Source organism: Canis lupus, chromosome 7 (genome assembly GCF_011100685.1).
Source record: "Canis lupus familiaris isolate Mischka breed German Shepherd chromosome 7, alternate assembly UU_Cfam_GSD_1.0, whole genome shotgun sequence".
In the NCBI taxonomy this organism is placed as follows: Eukaryota; Metazoa; Chordata; class Mammalia; order Carnivora; family Canidae; genus Canis; species Canis lupus.
Genome location: NC_049228.1, coordinates 24,586,765 through 24,606,326, shown reverse-complemented (window position 1 = coordinate 24,606,326; position 19,562 = coordinate 24,586,765). Strand labels below are relative to the sequence as shown.

General features: G+C 34.2%; 1 protein-coding gene across 6 annotated transcripts in view; it reads left to right on the top strand.

The window, feature by feature from the left end:
* The window catches only part of RABGAP1L (RAB GTPase activating protein 1 like), a 744,356-nt gene that overhangs the window by 424,868 nt on the left and 299,926 nt on the right, over positions 1-19,562 (top strand). For all 6 annotated transcript variants that reach the window (XM_038542444.1, XM_038542442.1, XM_038542443.1 and 3 more), the window contains one exon: positions 6,831-6,944. In XM_038542444.1, the coding sequence (XP_038398372.1) occupies positions 6,831-6,944 (114 nt within the window). The remainder of the gene's footprint in view (positions 1-6,830; positions 6,945-19,562) is intronic.

The window sequence follows — 19,562 nt, the reverse complement described above, 5'->3', positions numbered from 1 at the left end:
TGATCTGCACACAAATGTCAGCATAATGCTGGAAAATGTCTAGAGAATTATTGCCATTCTGCTTCCACCTCAGAGCTTATGCACATGCTTTCTCTTTTGCCTATAATGCTCTTTTCTCTAAATAGTTGAACACTCAGAAAGGCAAAACCACCCTGCCTAAAATACCAGCTTTCTCTTCACTCACTACCTATTTACCTTGTTTTATTTTTTTTCATAGTACTTTTCTCTAACCAATATGATATACTTGTTTTCTGTTTCTTTTCCCTGCTACTAGAATGTAAGACCCAAAGGGAAGGACACTACCTTGCTAACCATTGTATCTTCTGTACTTAAAATAGTGCCTGATTCTTAGTAGGTACTCAGAACTAAGTATTTGTTGGATACATAAACAAATTTGTACTATGCAACAAGTTAGAAAGCTTAATTTTTTAATGTCCATTCAACTTTTATATCACTTGATTTAAGAAGATGTAATTGAGTTTGCTCAAACTGTTTCAAAGAGAAACATTTAAAGTAATTGAAGGAGTGGTAGAATGTTTTCTAAAATTACTAAAAGTTATTCAGTCTGTAAAAAAATAACTAGGTATATACATAATCAAATTAATAAAATTATAAAATGTAAAGATTAGGTGAAAATAGGCATTTTTAGCAAATGCTAGTTATTAGAGGTATCCTTTAGTTTTGTGGAAAAATAAAAAGGTGTTATTTTTATACAATTAGAGTAAGTATGGAGCTCTTAAAATTTTTATTTATTTCAAAGTTTTTACGGGGCTATTTTGATGAAAATCATAATTTAAAAAAATAATACAAAGTTAGAAATGCATCTCATTTTGGAAAATAACATCATGGATTTCAGTTATTGTGCTTCATTCCAACAGAAGTTGCAGAGCTTATCATTGTTCATTGAACAAGCTTCCAAGACTGTCAAGTGCCTCAGTTGAACCTTTATTTTGGGACAATGAGTGGTTAGCAACCCTGGAATGGGGACATATCCATATATGGCCATAGATGCATTTGGTGGATGTATTTGGAGTCTAAAAGTAACCCCAGGTATTTGTCATAGAGAATCATCTCTTCTCTGACCTAAATTTCATAGGATCCCTGGGAAATCCAGGCTGTGCCCATAGGCTGCAATGCTTCTTAATCTTCCAGTCCCAAAAAAATGCTTTAGTCTATTTAAATATTTCTCACTCCAGTCCTTGCACTTCCTTCAGGATCAAGGTATCTGGTCTTAGAAATAGCACATTTTTCTGCCCCCTTCCTTCGCCTTCTTTTAGTTCTCACTGTTGCTTCTCTCCCTGAAGAGATTTCTTTCTAGTTGAAGCTAGAATGTGACTTATGCCTTGACCTTTGTGTCAGGCTTTGATTCTGAGACATTTGGCAACATGTGTGTTCAGTGCCTGTAAAACAGGTTACTTACAATATGATTTAGTTAACGTGTATTTCTTTGCTTCCATATTAGCCCACTTATACTAAGACTTGCCCCCCTCCCCTGTATATTCAAGGAATGAAGACTGGCAATGATCCATTCTTTTTGTGTTACTGTTTCTAGCTCACGATTTCAATAGCATGTTTGAAACTAGAATTCACTTTCATATTTTCTCCTTTTATCTCTGCCTCTTATAATTTTTGGCAAACATCAAGGCAAATAAATCAGACCCACCACTGCAAACCCATCTGTTTTCAGGGACATGTAAGCCGATCAGTTTGTGATGTTTTACCATAGATCTAGCTCCAACATAGAACTAAAGGAGGATCCCTGTGAAGTAAGAATAGAAGGCACGTTCTAAGGTCAAGTATTTTTTAAGCTCTGAATCATTTATCTGCTGACTGTGTGTAGGCTTGGTCTACATTGGCATTTTTAATAACACTAACAAATCAGCATGGTATTTATAAATGAAATAATTTTGTGGTATATGAAAAGTGAAAATGCAGTTATACTTTGGATTTGACAGTAGGGATTAATAAGAAAGATACTGTCATAGTTGTAAAAATGTAGCAAATTAAGGTGTAGTCAACGTGTTCATTTATCAGACATCACTTTTACACTTCATCTGGTGCTAAGGTCACATGTGAAAACAATCATCTGTAGTAGAATGCCTTTCCAGTTGTTGACAGCCCAGAAATCGTTTTATAAAAAAATAGGCTATGATCATCCAAACCTGCCTTCCTAATACTTGTTGACACTTGAATGCTGTATTCATTTTTTTTTTCTCACAACAAACAAGTAAGCAATGATTCTCTTGCAATAGGAATTAAGAGGATTGCAGGGTGTGTGTGTGTGTGTGTGTGTGTGTGTGTGTATAATACTAGAAGAACAAGTCACATAATACTCTTGATAGCAGGCTGTAAGTTGAATCCACATAAAATGATCAAAAGTTAATTGAACTACTTCTCATATCTCTTAGAGTTGGTTTTAAATTGACTTTCAACAAGCCAAATTATATCCTCTGTTGGAAACAGAGGATGGATTTTATCACACTAGGATGATGTTTTTTGAAAATTAAAAGATAATTTAGTCTTGTGACTTAGCAGTTTGGGATTTAAAGAAAATTCTTCAAAGGTAAACAATATTGAAATTTAGTTTCAATGTGGTGGTGGTGTCAGGGGTGTGGGGTGGGAAGGAGACAGTTAAAACTAAACTTCTGAGACTTTCTTCCAGACCTCTCACTTTCTTCCAGACCGCTCACTCTACTCTTTACTGATTAGAATCAGCTTTTGTGTGTGGCCCAGCCTGACTCCTCCTTAGACAGGATAGATGATCTCAAGGACTTTGCCTACCAATTGCATCCTTGGTGTTGATGGTCCAGAAGGAAGGCATGCAAAAGAGACCATGGCATTTGTCTTCTCCATAACCGTGACTTCAACCCTTCTCTGATTCTCAGAATCTAAATTCTGAAATAGTGATGGACATAGTAGCTACTTTGGCAAATGTAGTTTCTGCCATACCCTGTCCTTTCCGTCCTCCTTCTGGGCTGTGTATATCTTTATTTCATGGATACATGCAAAGCTGGAGCCAGAATGTGTATCAGTTGATAAAAATACTAGTTTACAAATGATTATTCGTTTTTGCCTCTATTCATGGATTAATAGAAATAAGGATGATTTAGGACACCTAAGATACATGATGGGAAATTCAGAATGGGATATGTATTTATTAAAAATGTCATCATGCTGAAAGCTCTATTCAGAATGTTAATGATATCCAAAGAAAAACAGTGGTTTGTTTCATTATTTAAAGTGTACACATACAGAAAGATGTCTAAAATGCATTTTTACCAAAACATTTAAACAGTTAAGTGTGAATCTTAAGGGATGCTTGGGTGGCTCAGCGGTTAAGTGTCTGCCTTTGACTCAGGGCGTGATCCTGGAGTCCCAGGATCGAGTCCCACATTGGGCTCTCTGCATGGAGCCTGCTTCTCCCTCTGCCTGTGTCTCTGCCTCTCTCTCTCTCTATCTCTCTGTGTGTGTGTGTGTGTGTGTGTGTGTGTGTCTCTGTGTCTCTCATGAATAAATAAATAAAATCTTTTAAAAATGTGAATCTTAAAAAAAGGGGTAATAATAATTGACAATTACTATTTTTATTTGTTTCTTTAATGAATACTCAGTTTATACTAGGCAGTGTGCCATGTAAGCACTTTGCATGCATTATTTTATTCTAAATGACACAAATTTTATATTACCATCCCATTTTGCGGATGAGAAAACTAAAGTTTAGTGACATTAAATAACATGTTTGGGATACTATACATATTAAGTGGAGTAGCCAGAAACAGAACCAATGAGTCTATCTGGCTCCAAAGCCACTCATCTCCCATATTGGACTGAAGATCAGAATGAGAGATGCAATTAATGGGGAAGTAAATTGCAGGTCAATTTGTGAACCTCTGGATATTGGTGAAGTACTGCCCATGAAGGAATGGCTTCTTTCTTCTCCCCATTCTGATGATAACTGTCAGGATTTAAGGAGACTCTGCTCATGGGAACCTTCCAAGAAAATGACCTCATATCAGTGTTGGTTGTGCTATAAAATGTTTTTAGTCATATATAGTAAAAAAAGAAAAAGGATTTGCTCATGAAACTTTTTAACTCCAAATATTTAGATGGTGAAATATTTGGCCTCTTTTTTGTTTTTCTTTGTTCATTTTATTTCTTATAAAAATTGACAACTGGGCAGCCCTGGTAGCGCAGCGGTTTAGCGCCGCCTGCGGCCTGGGGTGTGATCCTGGGGACCCTGGATCGAGTTCCACATCAGGCTCCCTGCATGGAGCCTGCTTCTCCCTCTGCCTGTTCCACTACCCCTCTCTCTGTGTCTCTATGAATAAATAAATAAAATCTTTAAAAAAAATTGACAACTATAATTGGAATAAGTCTAAACAGAAAATTAATATTGAAGAGAAAAATGATTTTATCATTCTTTTACAGAGTGTTAGCTTTGTTTCAAATATTTGTTAAAAGAGTGAGTGAATTTGGGACTGCTCTCAAATCTCAAGTGTGGATTCCTGAAATTTATACTGTTCTTACTCTCAACGATATGGGTAGTTGGGAGATGATTAGCTTTAGCTTTGAAAACATAATTATTTTTTCTAGTCTAATACACAATTTTGTTCATATTAGTCTATTTGTAAGACTCTAGTGTACCTCCTGACCTTCAGTTATATGAAAGGGATCAGTGAACAGTATAGCAAAATATTTTATTTAGTTTATAAAGTTCGAGAAATTGTTCCCTTATTCAACTGAGAGCAATATAGCAATATGTTGGAAGAAAACTCCAGAAAGCATTTAAAAGAAATCCTAGGAAGAGAAGTTTCATTAAGGAAAAGTTGATTTTTATTTTCATTTGATTTTTGCCCATTTATTTTTAGAAACAAGGAAGATTCAAGTATGCATAGAAAAAATTACTGAGTATTATGCAAAGTTACTTTCTAGAAATTTTTGATCAATTTCCCTTTCTGTGAATCAGACTGTTGGTACCATTTAAACACAGTGTGATGCCAAATGAGTAGGCAGTTTCTAGGGAATATAGTCCAATGATTTCTCTCCCTTAACATCTTGAAAAGTGTAAAAAGAGTTATCCTGTGAACCACTCAGCACATGTTTGCCCCTGAAATAGTTCAGCAATGGCAGTAGTAACATTTTCATTGGTCATCTTTTCAAATGGCTTGTGAGTGGGAGCTATTACTGCATGGAAAGAGAACCTTTCTATTGGGGAAAACCTAGACAGTGAAAACTAACTTCTACCTGGTACCAGCTCCCCACCTCCCCTCAAAATTTTCTTTATTCTTAGAACCTGCATTTGTCTTGCTAAATATAAACTTTCTATGTATTCTCTTACTTAAAGTATGATACTTTTTTTTTTTTTAAGTTTCATTTTTATTCAGCTGTAGCATTACATACCTCTAAGCCATCAGAATTTCTTCTGGATTGATTTGCAGTGTATTTGGTGTTTGCTAGCAAATTTGGAACATTTCAGTTTGTGTCCTTTCTCCACATGGTACAAGATCTAATTACCACTCAGCATGAAAAAGCAGCTGAAATGAAAAAGGCAGCAAGAGAAGGCACTGGCTTAACTTAGAGCTAATCAAGGACTTTCTTCTTACATACTTCTCAGCTGCAGAGAAAAGGGAGCTAGCACTCATTAAAGTAACTCATGTATTAAACATTTTTTTCCTTTCTTGATTTTAACTGAAATAGGGAATTTGTTCAAATCTTTATGGAAGCAAGACATTAAACAACACTTTTAATTTGCACTGGAAGTCACTGATACTTCCTTAAATTGTGCAAAATATTTTCATCATCAGTGTTGCTAGAAGGAGTCCCATCCTATTTACTTGACATTTAAACAAGTAAACCACATTTATGGGAATCAAATGAATGACTAATCACCTTTTATAAAGCTTAGAATTTTACTCAATTTTGGGCTTTGGGATCCTGAATTTGTCTAAAAGGAACCTCCAGATTTCTCTTTAAAGCATATGTCATCTTATATAGTAGTTTTGGGGCTTTTTATTTTCTGGAGTGAATGAGTTAAGTAATTAACCTATTGGGGGAAATGATTGATATATTTACTTCTTAAATCATTGCAGCCTGAGTTTTCACTTACCAGATTGTCAAAAATTTGAAAAGTAAGATAGTATGTGGTGTTGGGCAGATATCAAAAAAACATGTACCCCACCAGTGTTTGGGGTATGTATTGTTACTCCACCTCTGGAGGGAAAGCACTTTGTCAGAAATGAAATGTATATACTTTTTGACCTAGCAGTTCCACCTCTAGGAACCTGTCTTGAAAACGTATGTATAAAAATGTTCCTAGTGATATTATCTGTAATGTAAATAGAAAAATGCAAAAACATCATTAACAGGAGAGTATTAAATAAATTGTGATATATTCATATCCAGATACCTCATTCTTTTTAATAGCTGTTCTTACAGAGAATGATATACACTTGCATATATTGATTAGGAATATTCTGTAAGTTATCCTATTACATGAAAGGAGCCAATAGTTTTCTTCTATTTGTGCTTCAAAAAGCAAAGAATAGAGATATGTTTATACAACTTCTCTTCCTCACCTCCCCCTTCCATAAGCATATATTCACACATCTATAGATAGGTAGATGAAAAGATTCAAAAGAAACTGTTGGTAGCCTTTATAGCTGTGAATGGGACTATGGGTCTGGATGGAAGGCAGATATTTTTGGTGGGGGGGGGAAGCATACTTTTATGTGCTCTTTGAGTATTTTTTTAGCATATGTACATATTATTTTTCAATTAAGACATTTTAAATTAATGACTGGGTCTATCTTTTTCTTTTCTTTTTTTTTTTTTAGGACTCAGCCCAGGAGAGTGTCATCACTCGAGATATTCATCGTACATTTCCTGCACATGATTACTTTAAAGATACTGGAGGAGATGGCCAGGAATCACTCTACAAGATCTGCAAGGTAGGGCTCTCCACCTCATTTTTTCTAACTTATTTTATAGGGCTATATTTTAGGAACCCATCTTAAAGACTTTTAGATTTTTTTTCTGTCTTCATTTCTTATTTGCACTGTGCCCTATTGATGCTAGATGGCCAAAGTCCCTCACCAGAGTTCTTGGCTTTGCATGAGAAAGAATTCAAGAGCAAGCAGGGTGCTTGGAGAAAGGGACAAAGATTTATTAAGTCTAGAAGTAAGAAAGGAGCCACTTCATAAAGTAGCAGTCTCTCGTCCCAGATGAAGAAGAGGACCCTCTTTGTCTCTAATGAAGGATTTTAAGTTTTTAAAATTAGTTAATGGTATGGGGGAGGGGGCTTACTGTTAAATTTTGGGTTATCATTTACATTGGGTGATTAGTTTTTACATTGTTTTAGGGTTGCAAAATTATACACAGGGAGCAATTTGATAAATGTCAAACTTTCACTGCTGGAGGAAGTGAGGTTTTGTGGTTTTCTAGGAGTCAGATTTTCTCTTTTTATGAGTGGCTGGCTGCTAGGTTAAGGGTCAGCCTAAAACCAAAATAACTATACTTAGGTCACTTTGTCTCCTGAGTCTCTGTTCCCTCCTGCCTCAGTGTCTTTGCTCAGTACTGACTCCTAAAGGTAACTCTTTGGCTGTATGTTCCAAGCATCCTCATCAGGGAGAGGACACAGTATGGCCTCACTTTGGCTCTGCTGCTAAAAGAAAAGGAACAAAATGTCTTCTTAGGCTACTATAGTAAAGACTCAGAGGAGTGCTGATAACTGCCCTTTTGACAAGATTATGTGGCAATTGTCTTAAATTTCGGACAACACATAAGGGTAAGAAACAATGTGGTTTTTAAATACTAGCAAGTTCTCTGATATTATTGGTATACTCTAACTTTTGTCACATTATACATCTTCATGAAGTTTTTAAGTCTCATTTTAAAATCTTTCCCCCCATTATTAGTGAGCCTGGAAGAGAACTTTTTTCTGATTTTTGGTAAATATCCTCTACTTGGATATAAAAGATTCTCTATTTGTTAGTGTACAGTAGTCCTCAGATTATTAATTTTTCAAGGTTATATCAGAAATGCAAAATGACTTTTTAAATCATTACCTGTAGTTAACTTGTGTTTGTCAATGCTAATTAAGGCTGAAAGCTAAAAATTACAAAGTCTATTAAACAAAGTTTTGACTTTTATCCTCAAATTTAAGTTGCCTGACAAAATGTGGTAGGTAAACTCAACATTGTCCTCACCTACCATTCCAGTAGAGATTATTACTGAAAAGTGAACTACACAAAAATCTTGTAATAATATGGAGAAAAGGCAAATACCCTGGCTAATTTATAAGTTAGGTAATCAGTTCCTGAATAATCAAATTTATCTTTTTCTTGATTAATAAAATTTGGCCAGTAGGTATTCAGAAATACATATCAGTGTCATTTTATATTTACTGATTTTTTTATTATTACTTACAAAAGCACTTGCCTGCTTATGCTAATCAAGTAGGATTGATGCTTCATTCTGCAGGTGGCATAACTTTCATTAAAATCCTTCTTGCATGTTTGTGGTTTAGCCCTCTGCCCAATCTTGTCTTGTCTTTTTTCCCTTCTCTCTTGCTGTAGCCATTTGGAGGATTATAAACACTGATCAGAAATCTCTTTTTCTATGAATGTATCATTTAGAGCTAGAAATGCATAAGTAACTTAAAATCTGAGAGTGTACTGACTTCTGGAAAGTAATATATCATCTAGTTTTAAAAACTGCCACAAACCATTGAACACTATTACAAATGTATAACATATTCACTATATAAGTGTAAAAGGCAAAAGTAATTATTAAAAATTTTTCTGCCAGTTTTGAAACTTTGTAAGCTAATTAGCTCTGGCTTATATAAGGAAAGCATCAAAATTTGTGTAGTTTCTAAATTCATGTAGAAGGGTCTGACTTATGATATATGGGAGAACATTTTTCCCCTAGCATTCAGCGTATTTTTAGCCAATCAGTAACTTTTCCTTCAATTTTTCTCTGGTTGATACTAGATAGTTTTTTCACATAACTAAAGCAGATGGTTTTATGTGCTTGCAGCCTCCTGACTTACAATTTTGCTCCATTGTAGTAAAAACAGTATTGCTCTCATTGTGTAATATTTACAGAAGAAATATTTGAACCATTACCAAACGTAAAGATAAAAGTTAAATAGTTGGTGTATTTAGAAGTTGATATCCTTTGCTTTGATATTTTAGATAATAATCCAACCTTGAATTCATTAGAGTATTGATTAATACATTCACACAGCTCATGAGGCTATGTTAGATTATCAGTGTATATCTGCAACATGATGAGACCGTTTTAAAGCTTTTTCTGTGTAAAGAATATTACAACAATGGAGCTTTAAAATACCTTGTACTGCACAATATTTTAAATTACACTACATTTTGTAAAAATATGGAAAAGAAAAGAATTATACTAAAAGCATTTAAAAATTCAAGATACTAAATGAAAGTTGCTAAGGCTTGTAATGTTGTACTAAAATATATATTACCTAAACGTGATTTTGCAGCACCCTTTGTTAGTGGGGGAGAGCAGAAATGAATATATATATATATATTTATATATATATTCTGATGAATATGTTATAAAAACTAAAGTTTGCTGGGTTCCTAAATGACACAGTTCCTTTTCTTCTTGATCTCTTATTTAACAGCTTAATGCTCATGCAGGGCAATCTCAGGTGGTGGTGATAACTCACAAATAGGAAAGCATACTTATAAGTACTTTAAAATTGAATGTTCTTTTCAAGTTTATGCATACACTTTCCTTTCCAATTTGAGCCATAGTCTTTCATTTTAGGACTCTTCTTCCCGTATCCCCCAAAATTGCTATATGTAAAAAGGCCACTGAATGTGGTCTACCTATTCTATCCTTTTTATCCCTAGAATCATATCCAACATCATACCTCACATTCTCAGCAACAGACCTTTGAGTTTCCATCTTGGATATCTTGCACAGGCCTGAAATAATACCTTGATTTAAAAAGGCTGCTTCTTTATCAGTTCCTTTTTTTTCCCTTAAACTTTTTCTTGTCTTGATGCACTGGCCAGAACCTCCATTATAAGTGTTAAAATGAAGCAATCATAGTGGACATCCTTGTCTTGCTTCTGATCATAAAAGAAATGCATCTAATGATTTACTACTAAAATGGTATATCTTATTCACATCAGCAACACACTTAATAGAGCTTTTTTAAATACAGTGCCGTCCATGTGTTATAATAATTTCAAACGTACAAAGTACTTTTACATATATTACCTCATTTATTTCGACAACTTCTTATCAATGGAGCCCCTACTAGAAATAGAACATGTTCTGCTCTTAAATTGAGACAGAAATTATTAAGACAATTTCAGTTACAAAAAGTGTGGAAATCAGTTCTGGTTTCAAGGATACAGAAATCTGACTTTGTAGTTGAAAAGTTTTCTGTGGCTCTGGTGAAATGAGAAATGATCTGAACTGTCAGGTTAGAGGGAAGACTGTTAAAAACTTTCTGTCATGTTTTAATGGCCCTGTCAATTTCAGTTTTTTCCCCTTAATATCTTTTTCAGAGTAGGAGGAAATTGAAATGGTTCAAAGATTCTTATGTTGTCATAAATTTATATGTGGAAGTTAAACTGAAGGTATAATAGAATTCATAGATTCTGAAAATGAAAAGTTTAGAATTTTCTAACCTCCTTCAATACCCCCTTCCTCCTTCCTCCCTTCCTGTCTCTCCTATTAGTCAAGTTAATAACATTTTAAAATAGTGTCCTTGAAAGGAGGAAAAAAAAATAAAAAAATAAAAAAATACTAGTGCCCCAAGTATCTTTAGCATTTTTCTAGTTTAAATATGATAAAAATCTGTTTTGAGTTGGGAGACAGGTTGGCACAGTTTAAAGGAAATCTGGTTCTTGATCCTTTCTGTAAGCAGACCTTAAACTCTGGGGAAATCACTCTTTGGATTTCCTCCTCATTAAGGCTATGGGGTCTGATACGATTATTCTGATTTCCAATTCCAATTTGCAGTGATTCTAAGAGTTTTAATTTTTTTTCTTAAAATATAACAGATAAGTGCAGATTTTAATAATTCCTAAGTCAAGAATAATATATATACTTGTAATAAAATATAGCTCTGTTGCTCAATACCACAGCTATAAGTAAGTGTAATTTAACATTTAAGACTTCACCTGACTTTCTATTATTGTGTTTGGGTGTGTGTTTCATGCACACATGAAATGGAATACATTTAGTGGTTTACTTTGAAACACACATCTGTTTAAAGACCTAAGACCAGTCACAGTAATCAGCTAAAATATTGTTCACAACGGTATAGATTGAAGAAACTCTTGGTGTGCAATTTAATTTAAGGCATATTGCCTTTTCTAATTTTCTGATTAAAGTAACAGTTTTCTAAAAAAGAGGCTACTGTTGTGAATGGAAAGGGAGGGATCAAATATATTACAAAGAGATCAATACCTTTGTTCATCTGGGTTAATAATTTGATCATATAATGGTTTGTGGAAGGATAAAAATAAACTTAACCTTTGTTGTTTTCAAATATTGTTCTCAAAACAAGATTGAATAGTATAAGAATTAAAACATTTCAGGTATTATTTTGATACCAATAATGAGTGACCTGCTGCATGATTTTGAAGAGTGCAAATGGTCGCTGACTTTTGTAAAGTTAGATATATTTTAGTATATGTGCTGCCGAAGCGAGCACTGTAAAGTTAGATATAATTATACATTTTTTATATTGTTTTCTAGAATCACAGGGTATTAGTGGTTATAGGGATGAATTATTTTTCACTGAGTCGATTGTATTTTCAATATAAATTTCTATTTGAATACCCGTAATTCAACTCTCTTCTTTGGGATGCCTGAATGGTTTTTTGTTTGAATGGCAGCATTTACTGAGCACATTATATGCCACTTTTCTTTACAAAGCCCAAGAGCATGAGCAAGCTGTGAGACTCCTTCTGCTCACATCCTTGGAATCTGATTAGCCCCAGAATAAGGTCTCATTGGTGTGGAATGCTAGGTATTCCAGGATCAAAAAGGATTTCCTGTAGGGCTGTACCTTGGGGAATCCAGCAGCCCATGGAGAATCAAGCAGTCCTTTTCTATTCTCTGTGTATCTCCTCTCTCGAGTTTCTGGCATCTTCTTTCAATCATAGCAACATTCTAAGGTAGATCCAAATGGGGTGCTGCTAAGGAACCCTTCAAATCCCTAGGGTCACTGTGCTTTGCCAGCACATCATAATGAACAGTGAATTAAGTGGTTTCTGAATACCTTGAGGTTGGAAGAGTATTCTCATACAAATTAGTTTCCTTAAGGAAAAATTAATTCTTTTAGGTCATAAAAGGCTCAGAGAACCTTCCTAAAATTTAGATGATAATCAACATAAGCACAGCAATGATAGTGGAAACTTGTGAAGCACTCTGGTATAGAAAGCACTTCTCTACCTGTTATATGATCTCCATATGTACTCCCATTGGGCAGATGGAATTTCTTGTTTTATAGATGAAGTCCAGAGAAATTAAATTATTGGCTTAAAATTATATAGCCACTAAATGGAAGACACTAACTTGAATCCAGGTCTGTTAGCTTAAAAATCTGTGGTATTTAAATGAACTATTATGATTGCGCATTTGTAATGAAGAAGAAAAATTAGGATTATTAAATACCTTCTGTGTACCAGAAACAGTGCTAGATGGGTTTTTTTTTTTTTTAAAGATTTATTTATTCATTCATGAGAGACACAGAGAGAGAGAGAGGCAGAGACATAGGCAGAGGGAGAAGCAGGCTCCCTGCACGGAGCCCAATGCGGGACTCGATTCTAGCTCCTGGGATCACGCCCTGAGTGGAAGGCAGATGCTCTACCGCTGAGCCACCCAGCCGTCCCAGTGCTAGATATTTTAATATGTATCATGTTACATAGTTTTGACAGTTATCCTGGAAATAAAAACTATATCTGTATTCTTATAATTAGGCTAACAGAGTCTCAGGAAGACTAAGCATTTATTCATATCACACAGAATAAGAAATTATGAAACTAGTATGCTTCCTAGGTAGGTCTGTCCTGTGGCAGAGTCCAGATTCTTTGTACTATGGTGGCTTTTCTTCATTTTAGAGGGACAGTTTTTAAATAGCAAATGATCTTAGCATCATTATTGTAAGTTAAATCCAGAAAACAAGAACATATTTTTCTCTTAAGCTAAAAACTTAAATGCAAAGAAAAAATAACTTTATATGCATATACTATAAGTGTCTTATTAAAAATAATAATAGGGCAGTCCCGGTGGCTCAGTGGTTTAGTGCTGCCTTCAGCCCAGGGCGTGATCCTGGAGACCTGGGATTGAGTCCCACATCTGGCTCCCTGCATGGGGCCTGCTTCTCCCTCTGCCCCTCCTCTCCCCCCACCCCGTCTCTCATGAATAAATAAATAAATAATCTTTTAAAAATAAATAAATAATAATAATAAAGAGAAGATCGGAGCACTAGTGGGGACTTCACCAATGTACTTAGAGTCACTCAAACTCTTAGTCCAGGTAAATGTTCTAATTAATTTTTAAAAATTTTTATATATTTTTAATTCCAGCATAATTAACATACGGTGTTAGTTTCAGGTGTACAGTTTAGTGATTCAGCAATTCTGTACATTACTCAGTGCTCATCATGATGATAACCAGCAGTTCTCTATATTTAGGAGTCTTTTTGTTTGTTTGTCTCTTTTTTTGTTGTTCATTTGTTTTGTTTCTTAAAATCACATATTATATCCTCGAAATCCATCCATCTTGTTGCAAGTGGAAGATTTCATTCTTTTTTATGTGTTTCAATTATGTTTTTGTTAGGATAGCCAGTGCAAGAGTGCTTAGAAGACAGACCAAGGACATTCTTTGGGGTACCATAAAAGAAAAATGAGTTCATCTTTAATGATTACATCTAGAATTTTATAATCTTAAATTCTAGAAAGAAGTTATGTTAATTTTAGCATGCATATAAATTTTTATTCCTTTTTATGAAAGATTATTTGAAGTACATATGGAGAATGAGGACCTTTAGTGATTAGGGCTTTTAATGATTTAAATAAGACTCAGGACTTCTTGGGGGTGCCTGGGTGGCTCAGTCAGTTGAGTGCCTGACTCGGTTTCAGCCCCAGTCATGGTCTCAGGGTCATGATGTCAGGGTCGTGGGATTGAGCCCTGCATCAGGCTCTGTATTCAGTGGGGAATCGGCTTCAGGATTCTGTCTCTCTCTGCTCCTCCTCCTGCCCACGCTTGCGTGCACGAGCTCTCTCTCTCTCAAATGATTAAGTAAATTTAAAAAAAAGAAAAAGACCTCAGGGACTTTTTTTTTTTAAGTGTATTTGTTTATTTTAGAGAAAGAATGGGAGAGAGAGAGACAGAGGGAAAGAATCTCAATCAAGCAGACTCCTAGCTGAGCATAGAGGCTGATATACTACTGTTGTGGTTTCATAGACATTTCCCTTATGACTTCAGAAGATGAGCACTTTTCACAGTCTATATCCATTAGGATAGACTCTACCATGACAAATTTGTTTGTCTTTTACTTGTTCTTACAATTGGGTTTTCTCTTATTCTTGCTTTGTAGGAGGTATCATCATGAGTATGAAGTCCTTTTTTTAGATATATGTATTGTTAATATTTCCTCTATGGTTTTATTACTCTATTAGTAGTATCTCTTGATGGAAAGATACTATTAATTTGTATAAGGTCCAGCTTATTAATTTTTTCTTTTTTAAAACATATTTCATTATTTCAGAGAGAGAGAGAGAGAGAGAGAAAGCATGAGTAGGGGGTGGGGGAAGGGAGAAGCAGACTCCTTGATGAGCACAAAGCCTGATATGGGGCTTGATCCCAGGACCCAGGATCATGACCTGAGCTGAAGGCAGATGCTTAACTCACTGAGCCACCCAGGTGCCCCAATTTTTTCTTTTGTGGTTAGTATATTTGTGTCTTGTTTAAGAAATCTTTGCCTAACCAAAGTCACGAAAACATCTTGTGATGTAATCAAGAAATCTTATTCTTTTGCTTTTTACACTAGGGATTATATATCTGTCTCTAATTGATTTTTGTATGAGGTGGAAGTCAAGGTTCATTTTCCTTTCATATGTATGACTAATTGATCCAGCATTATTTTTAAAGAACCATTCTTTCCCCACTGTATTGCTGAACAGGCATCTTTGTCATAAATCTGATCCATGTATATGTGGGTGGTATCAGGACCATTTTTTAAATTCTTGCTTTTATAATTTCTTTTTTTTGGATATATTTGATATGTAACATTGTGTAAATTTAAAGTGTATAGTGTATTAATTTGATAATTTATATGTCGTAATGTGATTGCTGCTGTAGTGATATTTAGAACTTCTGTCATATTACATAATTATCCTATCCTTTTAGTGGTTGGAATAATTAAGTTTTAGTTTCTGAGCAAGTTTGATTATTACAGTACAGTATTATTGACTATATCTATTATACTGTGCATTCAGTCTCTTATTTACTACTTGTAAGTCTGTACCCTTAAAGAATATCAGTCTTATCTAACCCTGCCCCTCCCCCTGGTAATTACCATTTTACTCTGGTTTTTTTTTTTACAAGTTTGACTTTTTTAGGTTACACAGATAAGTGTTATCATACAGTACTTGTCTTTCTCTGGTTGACTTAACTCACTTAGCATAATGCCATCCATGTTGTCATAAATGACAGGATAGCCCTCTTTCTGATGGCTGAATAATATCCCATTGTATATATACCACATTTTCCATTCATCTGTTGATGGGTATTTAGGTTCCTTCCATATCTCAGCTTTTGTGAATAATGCTGCAATAAACATTAGTGTGCCTATATCTCTTTGAAATCCTATTTTTGTTACTGGACCATTCCATTCCATTGATCTGCTTATCTATCTGTGTACCAGTATCACACTATTATAATTACAGGAGCTTAACAATAGGTCTTTTTAAAAATATTAGCATGTTATTCTGTTTGAAGGCTTTTTATAAAGAACCTCTACTTTGCTTCTAAAAGAAACTTATAAGGCAGCATGATGGGGGCTACTGTTATCATCTTAAAGATAAGGAAAAATTATGTCCATGGCTACTTATCTGGATTTAGATAAAGTTCAAATCTAGAGTTTTCTCTTTCTTTCTTTCTTTCTTTCTTTCTTTCTTTCTTTCTTTCTTTCTTTCTTTCTTTCTTTTTTTTTTTTTTTTTGTAGTTTCAAGCAATTCCAGTTGGTTCACATTCAGTGTAATATTAGTTTCAGGTATAGAATTCAGTGTTTCATCACTTATAACCATGCCAAATGCTAATCACAACAAGTACCCTCCTCAAACCCTATCACCTATTTAATGCACCTCCTCACCCACCTCCCTTCTGGCAACCATCAGTTTGTTCTCTATAGGTAAGTCTTTTTTATGGTTTGCCTCTTTCTCTTTTTTTCCCCCATGTTCATCTGTTTTGTTTCTTAAACACATATGAGTGAAATCTTATGATATTTATCTCTCTCTGACTTATTTTGCTTAGCATAATACTCTCTAGCTCTATCCACATTATTGCAAATGGCAAGGTTTCATTCTCTTTATGGTTGAGTAATAATCCAGTGCATATATATATACCACATCTTCTTTAGCCATTCATCAGTTGATGTCCATTTGGGCTCTTTTCATAATTTGGCTATTGTTGATAATGCTGTAAACATCAGGGTCATGTGCCCTTTGATTCTGTATTTTTGTATCCTTTGGATAAATACTTAGTAGGGCAATTGCTGGATCATAGGATAGTTCTATTTTTAACTTTTGGGGAACCTCCATACTGTTTTCCAGAGTAACTGCACCAGTTTGTATTCCCACTAAGAGTATAAAAGATTCTCCTTTCTTTGCATCCTTGCCAGCATCTGTTGTTTTGTGTGTTGTTAATTTTAGCCATTGTGACAGGTGTGAGGTGATTGACACAGGTCTTAACTATCCGGTAGTGTTTGTCCTGCAACTTCGCACTACTTCAAAATTATTTTTACTCTGTTGGCCTTTTATAGTTCCATTTGTTAGAATCAGCTTGTCAGTTTTTGCAGGGAAAAAAAAGGCACCTGTAAGAATGAAATCTTGCCACTTGCAACAATGTGGACCTTGAGAGCATCATGCTATGTGAAATAAATTAGAGAAAGACAAATACCATATAATCTCACTTATATGTGGAATCTAAAAATAGGTAAATAAAGATGGAACAAGCTAATAGAGAACAGATTGATGATTGTCAGAGGTCGGAGGTGGGCAAAGTGTGTGAAAGATGTAAAAAAGTACAAACTTTCAGTTATAAATAAATCATGGGGATATAGTATACAGTATAGTGACTGTAGTTAATACTGATTGCATATTTGAAAGTTGTTAAGAAAGAAACTCTCCTCACAAGAAAAAAAATTGTTGCTATATAGTGACAGATGTAAACTAGGCTTATTGTGGTGCAACTTTGTAATGTATACAAATACCAAATCATTAAATTGTATACCCTATAGTAATATGTTATATATCAATTATACTTCAATAAAATTAATCAAAGAAAATAGTTCCACTTCCAAAAAAAGAAATGACAGTTGTTCTAAAGGGGAAATATTGACAGGTAAAAAAGATCAGAAAATGCTTTTCATGTACTTTGAGTACAAAAGAACCAAAGGAACCTGGTATTCTTTATTGTTTTATCATTTCATAAATCAAATAGATTTTCTTTCCTGTTAAGTTCTAAATGTTAAAAAAGGATATCAAACATTCATATCATCCCAAAAAGTTCCTTAATGCCCCTTCACAGTAAATCCCATCTAAGCCTGATCTCAGGCAACCATTTATCTTCTTTCTGCCATTACAGTTTCCATTTTTCTGTAATTTAATATAAATAGAACATACATTGTATACTTCTGGTCTCTCTTACGCAGTATAATGCTTCTGAGATACATCCATATGGTTGAGTGTTTTTTTTTTTTTTTGGTTGAGTGTTTTGATAGTACATTCTTTTGTATTTCTGGGTACTATTCCATTGTAATCTCACCAATTTTGATGCCATATTTTATTACTACTTAGTTGTAAATATTTTTCAATATCTATGATTGTATCTTTGACCCTTTTACATTTGACGATTTTTAGTAATTTTTTGGTAATGATTTCTATCTTACGTTTACTTTGGTCAAAGAACATGTTCTGTATAATTTCAAATTTTCTAAAATTTTCTGAGACTTGCCTTTTGATCTAAATATGTTTTATTTTGGTATCATTAGATAAACTCTTTAATCATACTTTTCTAATAATTTTTATAGCTTTTTTCTCTCTCTCTGTCAATTACTGATGAAATTATGTTAACATTCCTAACTGAATTTGGACTTGTCTGTTATTCCTTTAGTGCTGTCAAGTTTTGCTTTATGTATTTTGGGGCTATGTTATTAAATGCTTACAAATTTAGTGTTATTATGTCTTCATATTGGATAACCTTATTATCATTATAAAATGTCTTTCTTATTGCTAATATGTACCTTGATGTATACATTTTTAGCTTTATTTTGCATTATATAACTTCTAATATCCTTTTACTTTCAATTAAGTTCTTATATTTAAGGAGTCTCTCCTTTAAGCATCTTGTAATTGAACTTTGTTATTTTAAGCAGCTCTATATTTTTTTAATTGGGTTGTTGGGGATATTTTTAATGTACTTACTGACATACTTAATTTTTTTAAAGATTTTTATTTATTCATGAGAGACACACAGAGAGAGAGGCAGAGACATAGGCAGAAGAAGAAATAGGCTCCATTGCAGAGAGCCCCATTTGGGCCTCAATGGGGACCCTGGGATCACACCCTGAGCCAAAGGCAGACACTCAACTGCGGAGCCACCCAGGTGTCCTGACATATTTAATTTTAAACTTAATATCTCCCTATTTGTTTTCTATATGTCTAATCTGTGTTTTTTCCCTAATTTTCCACTTTATACTCCATAGCTACTGTATAGTTTGTATACTTTTAGTGATTACCATAGGGATCACAACACGTATTCTCTGCTTCTTATAATCCACTTTAGGTGAGTACTTTGATCACTTCTATGTAATTCAAGAACCTATATCTCTTTAACTCCGTATATTTTTTGTTCATTGTCCTATTGTCATGTATTAATTCTGTACATATATCAATACCACCCCCCACACACAGGGTATTATTTTTGGTGTTTTTAACCATCCATATTCATTTAGATTTACCTGTTTCTTCCTGCATTGTCTGCTTCCATCTGGGATTGTTTTCCTTCTTCTTAAAGAAATCTTTGATATTTCTTGAGTAAAAGTCTGCTAGTGAAAATCATCTCATTTTTTTATTTGTCTGAGAGTCTTACTATTTTGTCTTTATTTTGGAATGATTTTCATTTGTTATGGAGTTCTAGGTTGGCAGGGGTTTTGCTAGCATTTTAAAGATGTTATTCTATTGTCTTTGTGCTCTCATCATTTATGTTGAAAGATGGCTGTCAATCTTATGATTTCTTTAAATGTCATGAGGTCTTCTTCTTTGGTAGGCCCTATACCTTAC